The sequence below is a fragment of the Athalia rosae genome, chromosome 1, assembly GCF_917208135.1.
Source record: "Athalia rosae chromosome 1, iyAthRosa1.1, whole genome shotgun sequence".
Lineage (NCBI taxonomy): Eukaryota > Metazoa > Arthropoda > Insecta > Hymenoptera > Athaliidae > Athalia > Athalia rosae.
This window is the reverse complement of record NC_064026.1, coordinates 251,310-271,523: the sequence shown is the minus strand read 5'-3', so window position 1 is coordinate 271,523 and position 20,214 is coordinate 251,310. Positions and strand designations below refer to the sequence as shown.

The following is a 20,214-nucleotide window of genomic DNA, read 5'->3' as shown; positions in this document are numbered from 1 at the left end:
CGAATAGGTACCCATCGTGCACGAAAAAACTTGCATGTGATAAAAATTGATGGAACGCATCACAGCATCGAACATACATATAGTTGCTTCATGAAAGTTCATTTGAGATCAAATAACGCGCAATCACGCCAGGACAAAAGTCTCAAACACACTGTTGACAAGGCACAAATCTCCAGTTTAGTAATTTTCAGGCTTCGGGGCTAAGACTATACGTATAGAGACGGTAGCGTGCCTGTGTTTTTTTCGGTTGAACTGATCAGTTGGTTCAACCCATCGCTGGTCGTGCCCTCGCTACTGCTCCATAGCGACTTGATCTTTCCGAGGACAAGCCCAGGCCATCGCGATTTGCCTTCCCACGAGGATGTCATCCATGCTGCGTTAATCAGTTAGTTATGAACTGTTACGAGCCGATAACCGCTCACAAAACTAATTGATCCTTTGCACAAATTCATACACCGTACAGTCAAAGTTTTCGCAACTTCGTATCACAATTAACGTTTGAAGAGCGAAAGAGTTCGTGAGGCGAAAAAGAGTGTGGCGCTATAAACGTCACATATTATAAAGCTCCTGATTCCCCCGTGTACTCCCGGCTTCGAAATATACTTCTAAAGAAGCTTCGCGATAATGCGTAGTAATATCATTCGGGTAGGTTCTGGGTGGATATCCTACCTACAGGGAAAATATGTGGAACTGGCCACTCCGTATGCTTGACACTCAACGTGCGCGGCGTATGGATGGCCAGTTTCCACATATTGTCCCTGTATGCATGAAGTGTACACCTATGCATGTGTATAGTATGTGGTATACAAATATGCAATCAGACTAACTCGGAAGGTTAACTTGAACGGTGGATACGGCGTTATTGCCAAGCGATCGGGTACTCGATGAATCTGTTTCCTTACCTGACAAGGCAGATGGATTGTCATTGCTTAGCTCCGGCGTGGCAGCCCGCTGATGGGCGGAAGAATTTTTCTGGCCGAAGGGACTTCTGAGCACTTTGGGACTGAGGAAGAATCTTCTTCTGTGCTGGGGAGGTGTTGGGCAGCCTGTACGAAATATAGATCAGCGTTGTACAGATTGTGTCTCATACACGTGTAGGATATATCGAACATATTGATCGGGTACGGCGCCAAGCCGTGGAATATGAATGTACAATATGTTCATTGTTCACGTATACGTACGTCGATGGACCAAAACCTACTTTGCGACATGTTGGCCTTTTGCTGGGGATTGGGCGAGCAGCACCTCGATAGGATGTCCGTCGGAGTCCTAGGTGGCTTTCCTTTCAACCCCTTCGGCCCCTTGGTCGGGAGTGGCGATGTGACGTCTGCATGCGACTGTTTGAAAAAAAATTATTGAGAAGTATTCGTTGGCATTGAGGAATTGCTAGCCGGCCTACTACAGGCTGCAATATAACGACCCGGGAGAGGTTCCAAATTTGCTGGAATTTCCAGAGCCGATAACGTGATACCTAGATAGAGTAATAGACTAATTGGCGCAAGAGTTGTCAAACATGTTTTACGCAATAATATCGTAGGTGATCAAATTATCCGATACAACAACAAAGCCAAATTTCTAAACAGTCGGTGACGATTAATCACTGCATACCGGGGATGCCTGAATAAGTACGGTTCGGTGCCTGGATGTAGAAACCTGGGTACGCACATGAATCGCGTTGTCGCGCACGTGTTGCATGCCACTTACCTGAACGAACGGCGTCAAGTTCTCGTCGATTTTGACTCTGGTCCTATGACCGCCGCACAGAACGTTGACGGCGGTCGTATCTTCGATCCATTCTTCGACGTCTTCGCGCGTGCGAGCCCTGGCACTCGTTGCAGAGATCGGCGTTTGCTCTCGGCTGCACGGCCTCGTGCATAGCTGCGAGGTGGAACCTCTGTCAAATATGGTCCGGTTGGTACGTTCGAGGGTACTTTGGAAGGCACCCGGCCTCCTGGAGTCTTGGACCGCGCACAGGGGGCACGTCTCGCTCCGGAAGGTACACGAGTAACACCGCTCGTGCCCGCAGTCGTCGATCAGGCGTCGCTTCTTCCCTTTGTCGAAGGGCATTTCGCAGGATGGGCAAATCGACCCTCCGATTCCCGACGAGGACTCAACCAGCGCTTTGATTTGCGCGAGATCTGGAATATCAGAAGCACCATTTATTATTCCGTCATTGAAGAATGTACGAAAGATTCCATACGACGACGTTTCGATGTTGAAAGCTCAACTGGATTTGCACCTCTTTCGTACAACGTTTCCCCTTTTTTTATTCCAAAAAATTTACCGCTCTCACCTTACTTTGCCATGGGTGTATCCTAATTACTCGCTTACTTTGCCTCGGTCACCCTTACCGAGCAATAAGCGACGACAATCGTTCGATAATACAGAGAGGAATCGTTTCACGGATAATTTTTGATTGAGATATTGAGTTTTTACTAAATCTCCGCGATTTGAGGTCTGAATACATCCGCACCTTCGACAATTTTCAATGCGCGAAGCGTGTGTATGTACCGTCGAATTTAAGGTCAGCGGTAACTCCAAAGCACACCAGCAAATTTTGATGTTTTTCCACAGACTCCAGATACGTTGATCACGCAGACGAGACCGAATTTTCTAACATAGCGGTCTATATAATGACCAGGATAATCCGCACAGAATAAACCTCATACTAGTCGCAGCGTAAAGCAGGTTGGAATAGAAAGTTGAGGACAACAAAAAAAATCACATTTGCCGATCATCTTGCACGTACACATCTGCATCTGCAAGCTTCGGCCGCCTTTCAAAAATGAAGGTTTTTATAATCGGTATATGGGTAGTTATGAATAATTTGTACACCCATTATCGACACTACAAACGTCCACGCGGTGGATGACGTGGTATATTTATTATTCAAGGACGAGTTTGAAATGACCGATTGTCATAAACGTACCGCAGGGTTCAGAAACTTTTCGGTTCAAAAGCACACATTGTGATAATTATAATTATAGTCAATGCTTCGTGCGTTTTCCGTTACTTCTCGAAGAATCCGGATGGGAACTAACAGTCAGAGTCGAGAGTTGAACGATCACGTTAATCACCCTCGTTCCGGTATCTTACAACTATACGTATATCCTACTTCGCGACGGTAGCAGTAAAATTGATTGAATCTCTCAGTCGATATCATCGGTCAACATATTGTACGCGCACGGAGAAAAATCCCTTGGTTCAGATCCATTACCGAAAGTATACCGCGGTTTTGGTGGTAATAGTAGTATATACAATGTATAAATGCGTCTGGACTCACAATTAGAGTATCCTCACGAAAGTAGAAACCACTTTATATGATTTAGGTAGTCATCTTTGAGGTGGACGCGGTGTAGATTTCACCAACATACATTTACATGCTACTACATGGATGGAAGAAGCTTACTTCCAATATCAGTTATCGGTACGCCGAATGGTAAACGGACCAATTCGATCGAACGATCGTGTTGTACGTTTCGATAATTTTCAAGTTCAAAACTGGCTGCGATCCCCATTTTCCGAGTCGAGGATACTTGGCAAGGGAGAAAAATGAAAAGATTTGAGGCACGGACGTTATAATATCCATGTGCGCTCTAGTATGAGTTTGGTAATAGTTGCCTCGCTTACGGTACTTGCGGGACCAATGACTTATCTGTATGCATACCTATATCGATATGTATACCGTATAAGTTAGTATTTACGGATCTATCGAGCGCGACTTGGTGCCATTATTAAAAATATTGCACGTATACATTCAAGCTGATCGGTTTGCATCTATACGAGAACGGGCCAGGAATGGAATGCCGATCACTCCATTCAACGGGCACAGCGGAACGTCAATGTCACGACTTGGTCCGTTTTGGCTGAATTCGGCAAATCAACATCAGGGTAGGATTCGGTCTTGTCGATAACAATTGTATCAAAAAATGCCGTGCATGTATACTACCGGTGTCCTAGGAGACACCGTTGCATCGGCTGTTGCGTTTGAACCATTTCAGTGGTTTGAACGCCTAAAGGGGGGGAGCGGGGAAACAATACAGTTACACACACGTGTTTAGATAAACACAAAAATGGAAATAAATGTGAACTGCATCAAGCCCAGCGTTCTCTCGCAGAGCGTTGGAAACGGGTAAACTGGCATCCAGACAGGTGGTGCTCTATAGCCTTGTGGAAACTAACTGCAGTTAGGTCAACGTACCAGAGAACCTGGCAGCCCTCCATCTTGAAAGTTGAACGGCTCATAGCAATAAACCGACCCGCGGCACTACAGGGTGATTCATTTTAATCCACCCAGGCAGATTTTTTGAAAACTGCGAGACGCGAAAAACATTCTCTCGTTATATTCTTTTAATCCAGAAGCGGGAACTCCAATCAGTTCTGTATAAAAAATAGAACAACAAGCTGTCATTTGCTTTCTAATTTTCATTAATTTTTCAATTCTCCGGATGTTAACGATCATTGCAGCTGTTATTGATTCAAGCGTCTAATTATTGTTTGCCAAGAATAAAAAGCTACGATCTTTTACATTTTTTTTAAAAACTTTCTTTCCTATCTTCCGCCGTTTTCAAGAGATCCGTCCCGGAAGATGGAAATGATTCACCCTGTATGTATATACTATGCAACGTCATCATTGTGATTCGTCTACCTGCACACCCCGTTTTCCGGCAAAACTCCTAATTTCGCGATTATCGTTCGACATTCGTATCCCAGGTAATATCGTGCGTCGAACGTCGACAATTTGTCGAGAAACGTCGAAACGAAACCAACATATCAGGGGGTATTCGAACTTAAAAGTTTTGTCGACCATCTCTCTAGATAAATATGAGCGTGGGCATTACGCTACCGTATGTGAGTGTTTGTCAATCATCATCATAGTTCATCGTTTTTATTCGATTCGTCGATCGCTTATCACCCAGAGTACCATTTCGATCGATAAAAAGTTGGCCCTATGCCCTATAGTGAGTTATGTACAACACGATACAAAAGACCGGGAGTTATACGGGATGAGTGAAAATCGTCTCATCGTCGGTTCGAAGAGATTAGAAATTTTCACTCGTTTGCGGTGAATTTTTCTTATCTTCGTTGAATTTACAGCAGGGATGCCGATAGATAGGTGCTTCTCGAGCGCAAGTTATCTCATTCGTCAGCCTGTCAGCAGGCAGCTGATTTCCTGTGTCGAAGTTCAACTTTTTATTCCGTTTTTTAACTTCTAATTTCACATACAAAATATCAAAATAATAACACTTTTTGCGCGATTTATAATTTTCTAGCTATCGTAACGTTTCGATTAAAGCTGACCCACGTGCATGTAATCGTGGAACAGGCTGAAAAATGAAGGCACTTTCTGAATAGTGATAATAATATCATAATAATAAGATGATATCGGAGACAATTGATGGAACGCATACTCCTCTACTCCACTCCGAGCTCCCGTCGCGGTATAAAGCGCGTCTCAGTCTCTCGATTATACGTATGAAACCGAACGTACGGTATCGTATGTATACATGTATAACTTGTAGCGTCAACTCCGGATCGAAATCTTCGATTCGACCGTAGATATTGAATATATCTACGGTGCGACCGACCGACAATGAGCGAGTGCGGACCGTGTACACCGAGTATACGAGCTCGGTGTATTACACCGTATTCCCTAGTCAGTTCCGTCGCTCCTATAATAGCTGGAGCGCGCGGTGCTGCGAGTCCCACGTTTCTAACGGCGACTCGGTCAGGTGTCTACGAGTACCTGTACGCGGAGCGTTCGATTTCAATGAATCAACCGTGAATTCTGATCTCCTTCGAACTCCGGGTGCGACCGGCCCTCTTTTACGTTGGTTATACTTCGAGTATCGCCAGCACCTCGCTACCGCTCGCCGGTTCGCCGCTCTAAACCTCCGGTCGCGTCGAACACGCGCGGCTCAACTTACCAACAATAAGATAACGACCAACTATCCCATAACCTTTGCTTCTTATCTTATCCGATACATATCACCCGTATACCTGTGAACGCACGTAAGTGTACTACACACATACACGTACAAAAGTTATACCGGGTTTCACACACACCTGCACGCATTCTTACACGCCTTATGGTTATCGCAGCGTGTGACGGGGTTCGTTACACCGATTTAACGTAGCCGCAAGTGCCGAGTGTCGTGCAACAGTTGCGAAATCAATACGTCTACCGATCACTTACACTCTTTACCTTTCCTCACTCACACGCGCGAACGAGCCTCAAGCCTATAATGCGCGCTATATCGACGAATGTGTAATTCTGATTAGACTTTCGATCATACGGCTATAGCTGTACCTGTAGCTGTGCGCGTATCCTATGTACATACGCGTACAGTTTGCGCGCATTCCCGTTCTTTATCTCTTCCCTCCATATTTCTACAGATCGTTGGGTATTTGGTTCAGGAGTATCTCGGAGTTACAAGCGCACACACACGAGCTTCGAGATCCACCGATGCCGATTGCGAGTCGCACGTAGTGCGGTACCGATACCTACGTACACGTGGACGCTACATCCATCGACCGACATGGCGATGATAACTATACTAGGTGGGGTCGTCGTATACATGTACCAGGACTCGAGAGCAGTCGGTTCGAATGTGGAGTAAGCGCCTTGTTACGTACGTTATACATGCATACGCACGTAATGCTATACGTCGATTGGGCGATATCGTCCGCGGCGACCGATAAATAAATTCCGCGTATCGTCTACGATCGTTGCAGGTATACGTATATCCAGGGGCACATGTAATCCCATTTACATACGTACATATGTATACGTCGCTCGCAGGGACAATTCTATTCTTTCGACAGCATCGACCGATCTCACAGGTGTAATTCTACTACGTCCCTTTCCATCGTTAGTTTGACTTGCACGAGAGCATCGGGGATCGCTAATGATCGAAAGTTTTTCTTACTGATTTTCATTAAAACTCGCACGAGAAATTCCGTGTCGAGTACAAATTTTTACCAGACGAACCGTGGGTCCAACGAGCATGGTGGTGAAGGTGAAACGGTTGTGGATGGAATTGTTCGATGCACCAAGTTCGTTAGATGTAGGACTCGGTAGACGAAGTTCGTAGACGTCGTTGAATGTCGGACGTGAAATGGTGGCGAGGATCGGGGGATACGTACCAAGAACGGAAAGGCTCAGGCCCGAGCCAGGACGAGCTGTCCTGTGTCGATCCGGAGGTGCCATACTTTCTCGTCGGTTTAATCCAATGGATATAACGAATATCGATCACTGCGGGCGTTGCTCGCACCTGCTCCCATAATCGCTAACGGACAGGGGAGGAACCCTTCTCGCACCTTCCGCTTTTTTCACTCATTCACTCGTTGCACCGATTTCACCAGCTTCCGCCAGAGGTGACGAAGGACCACCGAGCGAGGCGCGCACAAGTTTCACTTCATTCTCGCACCGGCTACATCGACGGGATGACGTAGCTTTGTCGTGGACGAAAAAGCGCACAAAGGCCGACTTTGGCGAGGGTGAACAACAGTCGCGGAGGATAACGCGGGGAGGTGGAACCCGACACGCGTCCACGTACCGGTCGAACCGATCTTCTCGCGAAACACCGAACACGGTCGGTCCTCGCGCCAAATATCGGCAATCGATCCTCTAACAATGATCCCGGGAGTGGGTAGGCGGTACACCGATTGAATGTTCAACACCGCTACAAATTGTACGTGACGTCGGGGCGCGCGACGGTTTTGCGTCAATCATTCCTATCCATCTCTCCGTTGTTCCTCACCGATGTGATTCGACGTCGCCGATGCGCCGAGGCGCGGACTCCTCGACTCGACGTACGATCGCCAAACGACACAACGCCACACAATGCCAGTATAAATCGCTCCAACGTTCGCAACGCCTTCCAACAATCAGAAGCGACTCGCGACCTCGACCAAGCGCTGACGTATCGAAGCGAAGCGGCGCTCGCCACAGCTTCGACGGTACTGGAGTCTATTCGTTCCTACGGTCTCCTTGGTTCCTGACTGCGGACGAGAATTGAGACGATGGCCGACGCCCGCCTCAAGATGCCCGCCTGACTGCCTGACTGCCCCCTGTCCCAACCACTACACTCCTCTCGCGCGCACCACGGTGGACTGTAGAGTCGCGCCGACGACGTACGCACCGCACACGTACCGGACGACGTACCATTTATTCGTACGAGCACTTGCGTACGTTGTACCAACGGTGCGTTAAATATTCGCAAGATCTCTGCGACCGCCAAGTATAACGCAGCGTGTGAAAAGTACGCACCTGTTGCAGGAGACGTGTACGGTATTTTTCAGCGATCGATCGACTTCCCAGACGATCGCGTCGCGTCAGGGTGGCTCTCATCGAAGACGAAAACGGCTTCCGCGTTTGACTACACGGATTGATATACTCGTACCCGTATAGGTGCGATAACGACAGGCCTCCAACGAACGCGCTACAAGTACCTACGATGCGAGATATTTTCGGTACACACTCGACTCGGTGAAACTTGGTGATTCGAAAGAGCTCTCGCCGTAACGTGGCTCTGCAAAAATGTTGCTCGAATTATCGACTTCCATCCAGCCATATCAAGTGTGCTAAAAACCGACGGAAGAAAAATCAAATCGTATCTCGACCATACGTGTCTTTCTGGACCACATCCGACACAGTCCACGTAATGAAATGACATATTCCCATTCGCACGTACAGGTGTCGGCGCGACAATTTTGGCTTTTTACCGCCCACCCTACGTAAGTCATACAACGAGGCGATCGACAGTGTCGGTAGCCCAGCTGTGGTGGCCTCGGTGCTGCGGCCACGGAATCATTCAACCTGCCACGGGGTGGTGTTCGTATGACCGCAGCGTACAGTGCGGCACGCCAGTCCTTATTGGGTCCTTCGACTCCTTTTGGGTGGGTGGGCCGTGTTTGTGGGATAACACCGATCGTTCTAAAAACGGAAATGGACGCAGCTTTGTACGATCGATCTGTCCCGGGTTGACGAATTTCTACCGCTCGTAAGACGAGAATACGCGTTACACTTACGCGAGAGGGAGATAAATCATCTCGGACTAGATGATTATATTTCGATTAGACCCGGTTCGCTGATTTCTCCGTTACTCGTCGTACCGTGTCCGACTCTCATTTCCTCGGCTTTATTCCGTCGCGTCGCGTAGACGACTTCGTTGTAAAAATCTTTCAAATCTTTCACCGATGCTTCGTTGATCCGTTATAGTCGTATAGACACGCGGTGCGCTGGCCAAATCTAGTTACCGTCGATTCCAGATATTAACATCAAAACTGTGCGCGTATCCTCCTGATTCTCGCGTATATCTACCGGCAGTATCGTACGTCGTATAATACCTTCACGCCTATAATCGTAACATGTCTACGAACGTCCAGCATCCCGCAACCGATTGCAGCCGACCACCAGCCTCAGGTAAAAGTGATGCGATTCGAGATACCTGGGGGCCGGTGGATATACCGACGACTCGTCTGAGGGCCTTTCGCTATTATATAGGTACGCAAAGCGTCAGGCGTGTAACAACGAGCTACACCGGCGGATGCTGTGGGCGGACCGGGCCCGGGCCCGAGTACGCTCGAGTCGGACCGAACGGTCGATGGGCGAACGGAAAAATGGTCAGAACGAAGAAAGGTCAACGTTGAAAGGCTACGACGGCAATAACGATATTCCGTATTCCGGTGATACACTTGTGTATGTTATTGTACACTTGTATCTCGGGTGGGATAGAGCGGCGTGACAAAATGGTTTCCGTTGTCCACATTTTCCGCTCGTTCCGAATGCATCTTCGGGGTGCGAGTGTCGGACCGTGTCCGATCGACGATCGGGTACCACGCGTCACGCGTGAATGAAAGGTGACCCACCGCTTCTTGCGCAACTCCGGTGTGTACGACGAATCGATGTGTGCGCGAACATACGTTGGTACGCCCTTACGCCGTTATAATACGCACATGCTCCGACTCGGCTTTCTAGTTTACATTCAGTTTACATAATGAAATGATATCATTTGCGCCAGACAAATCGACACGGGCTACACCTGCGCGTGTCTCTCGGGATTTTTACACGTTCGAACGCACGAAACGATCACGGCCAACCTCGCCAGAGGGTGTACGCACCCACTCATCCCTCGTTCGATCACCGGAATCACTGGTTTCTATCGATATCTTCCGGTACGGACAAACGTAACGTACGTTCGACCCGATCGACCGATGCAACTTCCAGTTCCGGACATACGTAGCCCTGCCTCGAATCGTTCGAACCCTTGATACTGCGATTGTACGCGCGCAGGGACGACGTGTACACCTCCGGGTACACCGCGATAAACACGGTGCGAATTTTTATCACGGTGCGACTCAAGGGCTACGGATTACACTCGTCGGCCCATGTACGGCTCGTAGGCCCCGAGCTTCATGCTCCGAGCAGCGGAACCGATAATTGTGTCCCGTCTCGGAAACCCTATACCTCATCCCGTATCCTCCCGTCATCGAACGTTCCACGGTCTGCGACCGCGTCTTACCCCGAGACGAGTTTAACGAGCTTGTTCGCTATTCGGAAAATCCACACCTCGCGAGTGTTCGCAATGCTACCGATACAGCGAACGATACGATTTTTCAAATTTCGTTCGCTCGGGTGGTCAACGGAAACGGATTCACTTGGTCAACCGATCACCGGTTCAAAACCTGCTTTTACCATGCCCACGGGTGAACCACCCGAGATGCCCGCGAGAACACTGAAATGTTAAAAGTATCTTAACTACGAGTAGGTATACCTACGTGTGTAATAATACGTACGTGGGAACTTGTACCAAGGTCAACGGTGGACAAAACGTAATAAACGTAATAGTAATGGTAGTCAATAGTAAATAAGGTGTGAAGGAGACTCGTCCAACGTTGACGACGAGTACACCGCAAAGGTCGTAAGTTGCCTACTACTGTATATAGATCATCGTAACTACAGTTCTTAGAAAAAAAATTCTTACGGGCATTGCGACATTGCTGGTCTGTTTTATACCACTGTAGCGGTGCACGTCGGACGACCGTCTCTTCGTCATCGACACGGTAATCGCCAGCCTGTGGGTGTCGGTGACAATCAACCGCATAAGCATCGCTCGTCACGAGTACCGAAATCGTTGCGCGCATATTTCGTCGTTTCACCTAAGTCGAGACTTCTCGTCCCGTATCAATTGCGTACGATTTCTCTTTGTCTCACCTGCCAGCTTACGCCACTTCCTTCGTTCGAGTCGTTCGCAGAGTCTGCAACGATGAGCGCGTCCTCGCTCCTCGTCCGCCTACGCTAAGCAACTCGTCCGATTTGGAACGGACCAGTTGCACGAGATCGTGATTCGGAACCGTAAATGCAACCGGATTTGAACGTTGAATCCCACTTACATTCTATCTATATGTGTGCGTACGGTACAAGCACCGACGCTCGCTCATCGGTTCATACCCTATCGCCGATTCTTACGATAGGCTGCGGTGCGCGTGTAATAGCCCGGCCAACCCGGTACGCCAATAGCTGTATTACAGAAGAGATATCGTACGGGTATCGTTCGTTCGTTCGTCGAGCGTGGAGACCGATGGATATTCCGGTGAAATTATTATACTAGTCACGATGGGAAATGCGAATGTACAGACGATGTGATCGAGGGTGACCGTCGTACGTATTGAGAAATGCCAAAATCAATCTACCGATCCGCAATCACCACCGACAACGAGACGAAAGAATGGCGGGGTTACGTATGTACCTAAATTATACCAGAGACGCGACTTCCTCTCTCGTGTGTCGAGCGAAGAGATTTGTATTACAGTAAATCAAGGCGAACGCGATCGAATATAATTGGATTACATCAGTTGCAATGAAACGAACCTACGGTACAACGAGGAAACGGAGCGACGCTCGAGCGTATTTGCAATGATTGGAATATCCGGTGTCACCGAGATCGGTTTACCCCGAATTCATTATACAGTCGGTGCATTCGTACCTGTGACCTCGCACACGGATCGCGTTCACAGGTACGCACGTACCGTACGCGGTATCGGTCGAATGTCGGCGTAGCGCGGTCGCCGTCCCCGCGTCTGAGGGGCCTTCGCGGATCTCTGCGAACGAACCACCCTGTAAGTGCCGAACGACGTGACAATGCGCGCATCGGTTGAGTAGGTGCGATTATGCAGATTGCGGAAATATTATCGCCCTACGCCCGATTCCCCGACGTACAATCGAGAGAGTTACAGGACTCGCGTACGTCTCCGCGCGCTGCTTCGTGAGCGTGTGCGACGCATCTGTGGCGATACTTTGGTGGTTTGTTACGCGTTTCCTACGCCAACGCAACTCCTGCCCACGTTCCGTCCCGCTGCTCGAACTAACGTGCGACTCGAAACGTACGCTCGACCACTGAGAATACCACCGGGCGAACTACCTAGCGCGTTCTTCGTCCATTCATCGCCCGGTTCACAACGTGTATTACGTACCCCACGTATCTGTACCCGCGTGCGACCATAGGCGCACGTTTGTTCCTCCGTTCGTTCCATTGACCCGTTCGCCCATTCATTAATAGTCCGACACGCTTCGTCCGATCGGAACACATTTACTATTCGTGCGCGGCGTCGGCTATCCCCATGAGCGGAATTCGCGGCTTACCGACCATCAACGTTATTCGGAAGACCGTCGAGTTCCTCACACTTGCGACGCGTGTCATTTACGGTCAACCCGGTCATTTTCTCTACTCGCCCCCGTGGACGCGGCGGAGATGCCGACCGCCCAAACGTCACACGAATCCGCGCCCAGGTAGTCGAGTATATTTTGGTAGCTGTACCGTACTCGTGTATACGTACGTACGTACGTACGGACGGACGAAAAGTACAGCTAACTTGCCCCTCGGCCTCGAATGTCGGACGTGTACGTACAACGGCCGTCCACTCGGTCGCGAACTCTCCTCTACCGAACAGGTATACCTGCCCGGACCGATTCCGACTTACTTTTTCACACAAGACAGTAGGATGCAGTGGAGTCAGAATGAACTTCGCTAGGTATACGTCCTCGTGTGTGCACGCGTACTCGGCTGTGTGGAAGTCGGTACGATTCGGAGGAGCTGTTGCTGTAAAAAGCCTGTGCTAAAACGATGTTCGAATCGGCAACTTTCACCGAGCCAAGTGTACGTGCGAGGTGGGGAGCGCGCGTCTACTACTACGAGGATTCGATTGACTTGTGTTGCAGCGTGTACGCGACGTACGTACGTACAAGCGAAGCTGCGAACTCGCAGGCCTACGGTTTTTTTCCACAGACGGCGTGATTTATCACAGCGCGCGTTAACGATAGACACGCGAAACGTACGGAGGAGCGAGTCGAGTATCGAACAATAATAAATGGATCGACGCACGAAATCGTCGTATCGAAACCGAACGAAGCGGTACACGGGTCCCCGACGCCGCGGGGATTTGATTAAAAAATACATTGTACACGTAACGCCTCGTATTCCTCGACGAGTTGTTCGTATACCCGACGGATCTCGGGATGTACGTCGCATTATTCCGCCCCGGAGAAAAGAAAGTCCAAAAATTCACCATCCGTACGGCACGAATACATCGAACCGAAGCTTAATATTTTCACAGCGAGCGAGGGATCGGAGAGCGAAGCTAGAAGAACGATAACCTACGGCATGAGCGAAGGGCGACCAGCCGAGCGCGACAACCCGCGAGGTACACCGCGTATACCTGCGACGTTATAACTCGGATGGCGCGAGTGCGATGTAGCTGTACATAATATACAACGCGTCGACCGTCGTACAAAGCATCGCACTTTACGTTCGTTCGTGTTATCGAATCGGTTTCTATAATGAGCGTGTTACAGGTACGCCGCGTGCATTGTCTGCGAACAGAATCCGGGAGGAATCAAATTCGGCGGGAGTGCCTTTCGCGGTACCGCAGCTGCGAGTCACGCGTGAAGGTGGAAAGTTCTTTCCGCACCAGAAACGCATACCCCCTCCCAATCGCGCGTACAATTCCCCGCTACAGTTGCCAGCTGTGGAGATTGTACGAAGATTGAGACGGTGAAAGATTAATATCGTTCGAGGTGACTCGGGACGATTGGTCCCGTAATTTGAGAAAGCGTATGCGATCGAGTGCGAACGTGATTGGAATACGTATACAATAGGTGTACCCGTATATTTTCACCATCCCGAAAACCGGAGGTGGGATGGCCGGACTTTTTTGCGGCCCCGCGAAGCAGCAGAAACATCGGAACACATACACTCGTGTCAACAATTTTAGTTCTCGGTCGAAGAATCCAAAAAAAATCACAGGCGGTGGCCTTCGTTCGAGATTTCTGTTTTGACGGCAGAAAAAAAAACCTCCATTTGTTTTGCGGTGGTTTCAGATATTTTCGAGTATTTTTATCCCAATAACACGAAGCCAAGCGGCGCTAAGACCAATTGAGATATCTCCATTGATCCACTTTGAAAAGCGAGAGATTAACTCGATCATTTCGATCGATACGGATGAATTGAGTCAGCGGATTCGGATTCCCGAGCTCAAAATACATAGGAAATATTAAAACGTGGTTGATCATTGATCCCGCAATCGAGATTAGGTGGTCAGAATACGTGGGAAGAGGTTCGGCTAATAATCGCCTCGCTTCGATGACGTAGCGCGAGCTAAATCATCGTTGAAAAATGCCGATGAGTAACAGAGCTGAAGAAACTTGTCAAAATACAAAAATCTCATCAGATGTGACTTACCGTTGATGTAGACTTCCGCGTTGACCAGCGTATCTTCGTCGTCGGTGTCCGGGCCGATGGAGACGGGTGTGTAAACGACAGAGTCTCTCATCCTCATCGTGCCGTTGGTAGCGAGGCTCGATAGCTGCAGAAGAAAAACTGGGTGAGAACCGACACCGTGGCCCCCACTTGCCAGAAATCAAGATAATCCATTTCGAAATGCTCGTGCGATAATAAGATCGCGCGATTGCCTATGCGATGAGATTTGATCATATAGCTGAGATGGATACCGACGAGACGATCGGCGATTCCGCAGTGAAATCATAGTCCAATCGAGTCATCTAATTGTCGTAGGGACGCGGCACTCGAGGTACGATTGGGACGGTGCGCGATTCCGTACGATGATTTCAACCCCTCCTGAACGTTCGCTCCACAATCGACAATCCCTGTAACTGCAACTCGCCTATTCGAGACTGCACATTGCGTTAGTAGCGTGAGTCGCCCCGACTAACTCGTACAACGTGGGGAGTAAAGGTACAGCAAAGATAAAAACAACAGCTGGACCTCTGAAGCCGGTACGTTCGTACGTACATCAAGGTATACGGATATACCTATACCTATATATATATATATATACACACATGTACACCGTATGTGTACTCGAGGTATTCTACAGCTCCACTGTAGCCGGTCCGGTGAGTCAGAGAGCCAAATATAGCTCCAATCACTTCGCTTACAGACGACGCTGTTTTTCTCCTATACTCGTGCACCGCAATCCATCGCGGTGCTCCGAGGCCCTTGGCTCTCCGGCTCTCCGCTACTGTTCGCTGCGGCGTACGTACGTGTCGGGGGCCTACAACCGATGATCGGATTCGCGAATTTGGTGCGCGTGTATACGACGGACGCTGTTCGTCGAACACCGATTGAGAAGGCGGGATTGTTCGTCTCTCGATCGACGGGTATCGATCGCGTTACGCCCCGATCGGCACCTGCGGCAGGTACTTTGGCACCCGACGACGGACACGGATATGAATGCCACGTGTGTACCGCCGTTACCGATAACCCGATATCCAAGAATCGAACGGAAAGATGCGTCGAGGTGTTGATTTCTCGGGCAACGACGCATCGGCCACGTGGTTCGAAATGTATCGACCTCTCTCTGTCTGGAGAAGCACGAGGGTGGCCCGGACTAAGTTTAGAGATGCGACGCCGACTGTCTATCGGATTTGTCATTCCTACAGGGCGTCACCCCGAACGAGCTCCTCTCCCGACGTATCTCTCATTCTACGTTACGTCGTCGTCTTCGATGTCATATGCCGCAAGTTTCGAAAGATGCTCGCTCCGGATCGACGGGATCGTATCGGGTGGTATGCTTTGCTGCTGGAATGCTCAAATTTTTGCCAATATTATTCATTGCAATCCGACAATAATAGGCAAACCATCGGCAGCAAACGTCGCGTTGAAACTTTAGGCGTCTGATTTTGCTCCGGACGCGGAGTAATCGCGGTTGAGGTCTCGGATATTTCGTTCTTCGTACCGACGACGATTCGCCAAATGGGAATTTGAGTTCGATTGAAAGCACGTCGGCGTGTATCCGATCGGTCGACCGGTTGGGTGAAAGATTGGATAAAAATATCCCCCGAGGCGTTCCAGGAGATAGAGGTCAGAAGTCTATTCAAACCTCACTTCCCTGGTATGCAGCCGCGTTCGCGGTGGCTTTCCGAGCGCGACGAGCCAAAAACGCACGGTGTTGCAGCCCGTGGTGTATAACCGCCGGTATAAAAGCAAGTTTTTGCCAAGTGATCTTCTTTGTCTCTGGGTGAACACGATCGATCGACGTCGACGATCCAAATCTATCGAAAAACTTCCTTGCCGATGAATCGTCGGTGCGTCGCCCTTCCCGTTTTTATGTCACGTATAGTTGTAAGTGAGATTTCGGTGCAGATCGCAGTACCGCAGTTTTGGTTACAAGCGTATGAATGTGTTCAAAATATACAATCGGACTATCCGTGAGACGATAAGACTGTCATAATATTTAGGTGATGACCTCTGACGTCAACACGGTATAGATTTCATCGACATTCTGAAAACATTTACACGCTGCCACGAAAAGAGCTTATTTTCAGTATCGCTGCACCGATTGGTAAATCGATCGAGCGATTGTGCTCTACGTTTCGATAATTCAATAATGAGTGTGATTTTTTCCGTGTATCCGTGCGCGGTATTTTACCATAGCTACGTACTCATCTTCTACGTATGTAGGGGAACGCGGAGCGATATGGTCCTCGAGAAATCCATGAGAAAAAAAGGCAAAAATTCTAAATCCAAAATGATGTTTGCAGTTATTTTCGATGATTTGAGAAAAAAAAAAAATTTAAAAAATGTCCAGAATACCCATTCTGCTCCGCTATAACCCCGTATTGCCCCGCGTTCCCCCACATTATACCTGTCGCGTACAGATCTGTCGAATGAACATTGAACCCGTTACCATGCAATTGAAACAATTCTCTGAGAACAAATTGACGTGAGAGTAGACCTTTGCCGCGAAAAGCCGGACATCACGAATTAGTGCGGAATTTACCAACGGAAAAATTTTCAGCAGTCGCTCTCTTTTCAATACGATAGCGGACGTATTATATTTTATACATACGCACGCCTGAGTTATCGGCGCCTGTATCGCAAGCGTATAGAACGCCGACGCGCACCGACGTATTTTACGCACCAGACACATCGTCATTTACACGGCATGCTCCCGCCTATAATGGACGTATATCACATTGTAGGCTATACCATGGGTGTATTATGAATTACGTACGTAGGTACGGGGATTTGCTGCTGACTGTGTAAACGAAACTTCCGAGAGTACGCCCCGCGAGTCCGTCGAAGCAAGTTGAACGAACCTTCGCGTTTCAACCCTCGATCCTGGATACGTTCGAGCGTGGCTGTTCCCCCCAGTTGCGAGCGAGTCGGCGTAACCCTCGGGAAGGCCAGAAGCGTTGGCCAAAAGAGGAACGCGCGTCTAGACGCGCTGGGGAAACGGAATTCGGATGGGGTAGATACTCGGCTTCTGGGACTCGGAGCTACGCCGCTTGGGTGACGCCTGGGTACCGGCTGGACGCCCGGACTTTCCTGGGGAGTCGAATGGGGGAAGTAGAGTTGCCTTTTGGGTGCCCTCCAAAAATAGCGCGCCCCTGTTGCTATATAGGCCCTTGCGAGACGCGGGTAAAGACTCGAAAGATGCGCCGCCGTTCCAAGGGGGAGACTTATACTGTAGTTGGAATGACAACGGAGAGTGAAAGGAAAGGGGAGATATCTCCGAAGGAAGCTGCTGAGAGCAGAAGGAAACTCTACTTCCGGTCGTCGTCTGGGTCTACGGCTCAACTTTTCGGGCTTCAAATAATCACCGTTGAAAACACGGTACCGTACGATTGACGTTCACAAATCGAATCGACTGTAAAATTGAACTTTTTGCCTTTTTCTTCGTACGTTTGTAACGTCACGGTTTCGTCGCTGCTCGACTCGTTCGGAGGTTCCCTCCCTCCTCCCCCCCCCCCCCCCCCATCGGTCGCAAAAATGTTGCAGAATTACGGAAACTCAATTCTATACATCTTTCACGATTCTTCCGCAAGCACTTCCCTTGCAAGCAGGTCATCGGCGAATCGTGTCGCGGCTGTACTACATAGAGGCACGCGACCGAGTCACAAGCGCCGCAGAGATGTCTTCGGCATGTGCCGAGTATTGGGGTGATGGAGTTTCCACTCGATCCCTAAACCGGAGACCGTGAGCGCGAGAGGCGCGTGTCACCCATTTTTTCTCGCACCCATGCCGAGGGTTAGGAGGCAGGAACTTCACAGTCGATTCGGAATTTTTTCCCCTGGTTCAACCCCCAAGCAGGGATAAGTCGGCTATCGCCCGCAGGTCTAAACATAGCGCGTCATTATAGGTATATTCTTACGTTAAAGTTTCGTTTCCTGGCAGAGCACGCGCGAGGTAGACATTTGCATTTGAATCTCACATCCGACTCGTATCGTCACAACCGGGATTCGTTGGTCGCAACGCTTCGTGTCGGTGGCTTACCGATCGCGGCATGCCGATGACAATGATATACGTGATACAGAATCGAAGAGGAGATCGGGGCGCTGGACCGACCGGAGTAGGACGGGGGAATTGCGCTGTATACCCCGGTCGCTACGTCCTTCCGTTGTCCGCGCGGCACATGAAACGTACGCACATGCAATCCGCTAGAACTCGAGGGGGTATCGCCGTCGATGGTCGAAGATCCGAAGATCGGAGGGCATCGACGTGGCGAGGGATATCAGAGGTAATTATAAATGTACCCACGACGAGCCGTAAGTGCGAATGTCTCGACGGGTGTTCGAAACAGAAGATGAGCTTTGCGAATAATCAACGGTGTAGAATTTCGAGAAATTCGCTGTGCGGGCACAATATCTGCTCGAAAGTGTACAGGAGAGACGGCGCCGAGGTACAGCGTTGATAGTAAGAAATGTAATAGCGCTCACCTCGAAATAACTCTGTATCCGCCTGCGGTCTTCCTTGTCTTCCTCGGTCTTGCGTTTTTTCTTTCTCGTTCTTGCGTTTTTCGCCTGTCTGCCGCGTGACGCGCTTCGCCTGTATACGCGAGCCTGATATCTTTATTATTCGACCCCACACGGTACACTGCACACTGCACTTGAAATAATCCCCCTGACCGAAGATTTATTCCTCAAGCCATCGACGACCGATTGATTGTACGTAGGCGTTGATGGGGTTGATCCACCGCGAGCGTTCAACGGGTGTGCACTGTGTCGAGGTATGGGAATTTATGCAGGAAGATGCACGGGATGGTGAACTGGGAATTTTTACAACTATAAGCGCAGGTATGCAATACACGTACAATAATTGGCATATGTGCAGGCTGCAGCTTCAAAATAAATAGTTACTACAAATTATGACCAACTCTGATCGGAAAATTCACCAATTGGCAGATATTTGGATCAACGGATAAATAGGTGAATGTATGAATAAATTATCGAATAAATAAATAAATAAATACAAATAAATAAATAACATAAAAAAAATTCGAGTAAACGAATAAATGATTATGTATAACTGGATACGCTTACTTGCGGATATGGACGCGATTAACCGGAGAGAGGACCCGCTACGCGTAACACTCGATGGGAAACGTTCGTTCGGACAACAAGAGTACGGGGAATAAGTTGGGGGATGAGAGGCGATTCGTGCGTCAGGAGTAAGGGTAGGCGGTGTAATTTCGTTACAATTCTTTGGTGTCGGTGGATTTGGCGAGTCGATCTTTTCTCTCGGTAGCCTGTCTACGGTGTACGTCGATATTTCCGGTTGATTGTGGAATTACCGATCCGATCGGGGGGTGCGCGGTGCCTGCGTTTCTTATCGTTCGTCTCGCAGCACCGTCGTCCCGTCGTGACGCCGCAAGCTGCGTCTTCACCGATGTACCGACGGACCGACTGACGCA

At 49.2% G+C, this 20,214-nt stretch overlaps 1 protein-coding gene across 3 annotated transcripts in view; it reads right to left on the bottom strand.

The window, feature by feature from the left end:
• LOC105693455 (protein TANC2) overlaps window positions 1-20,214 on the bottom strand; it is a 27,749-nt gene extending 7,535 nt beyond the window's left edge. Inside the window, exons 1-6 of one of the 3 annotated variants that reach the window (XM_048650625.1) lie at window positions 19,241-20,214; window positions 14,742-14,865; window positions 1,705-2,138; window positions 1,202-1,337; window positions 903-1,046; window positions 233-373 (exon numbers count right to left, since the gene is read on the bottom strand). In XM_048650625.1, the coding sequence (XP_048506582.1) occupies window positions 233-373; window positions 903-1,046; window positions 1,202-1,337; window positions 1,705-2,138; window positions 14,742-14,838 (952 nt within the window). In that variant the 5' untranslated portion in view covers window positions 14,839-14,865; window positions 19,241-20,214. Of the gene's footprint in view, window positions 1-232; window positions 374-902; window positions 1,047-1,201; window positions 1,338-1,704; window positions 2,139-7,146; window positions 8,245-14,741; window positions 14,866-19,240 lie in introns of those variants that run through there. The other 2 variants (XM_048650641.1, XM_048650630.1) reach the window with 2 other exon arrangements.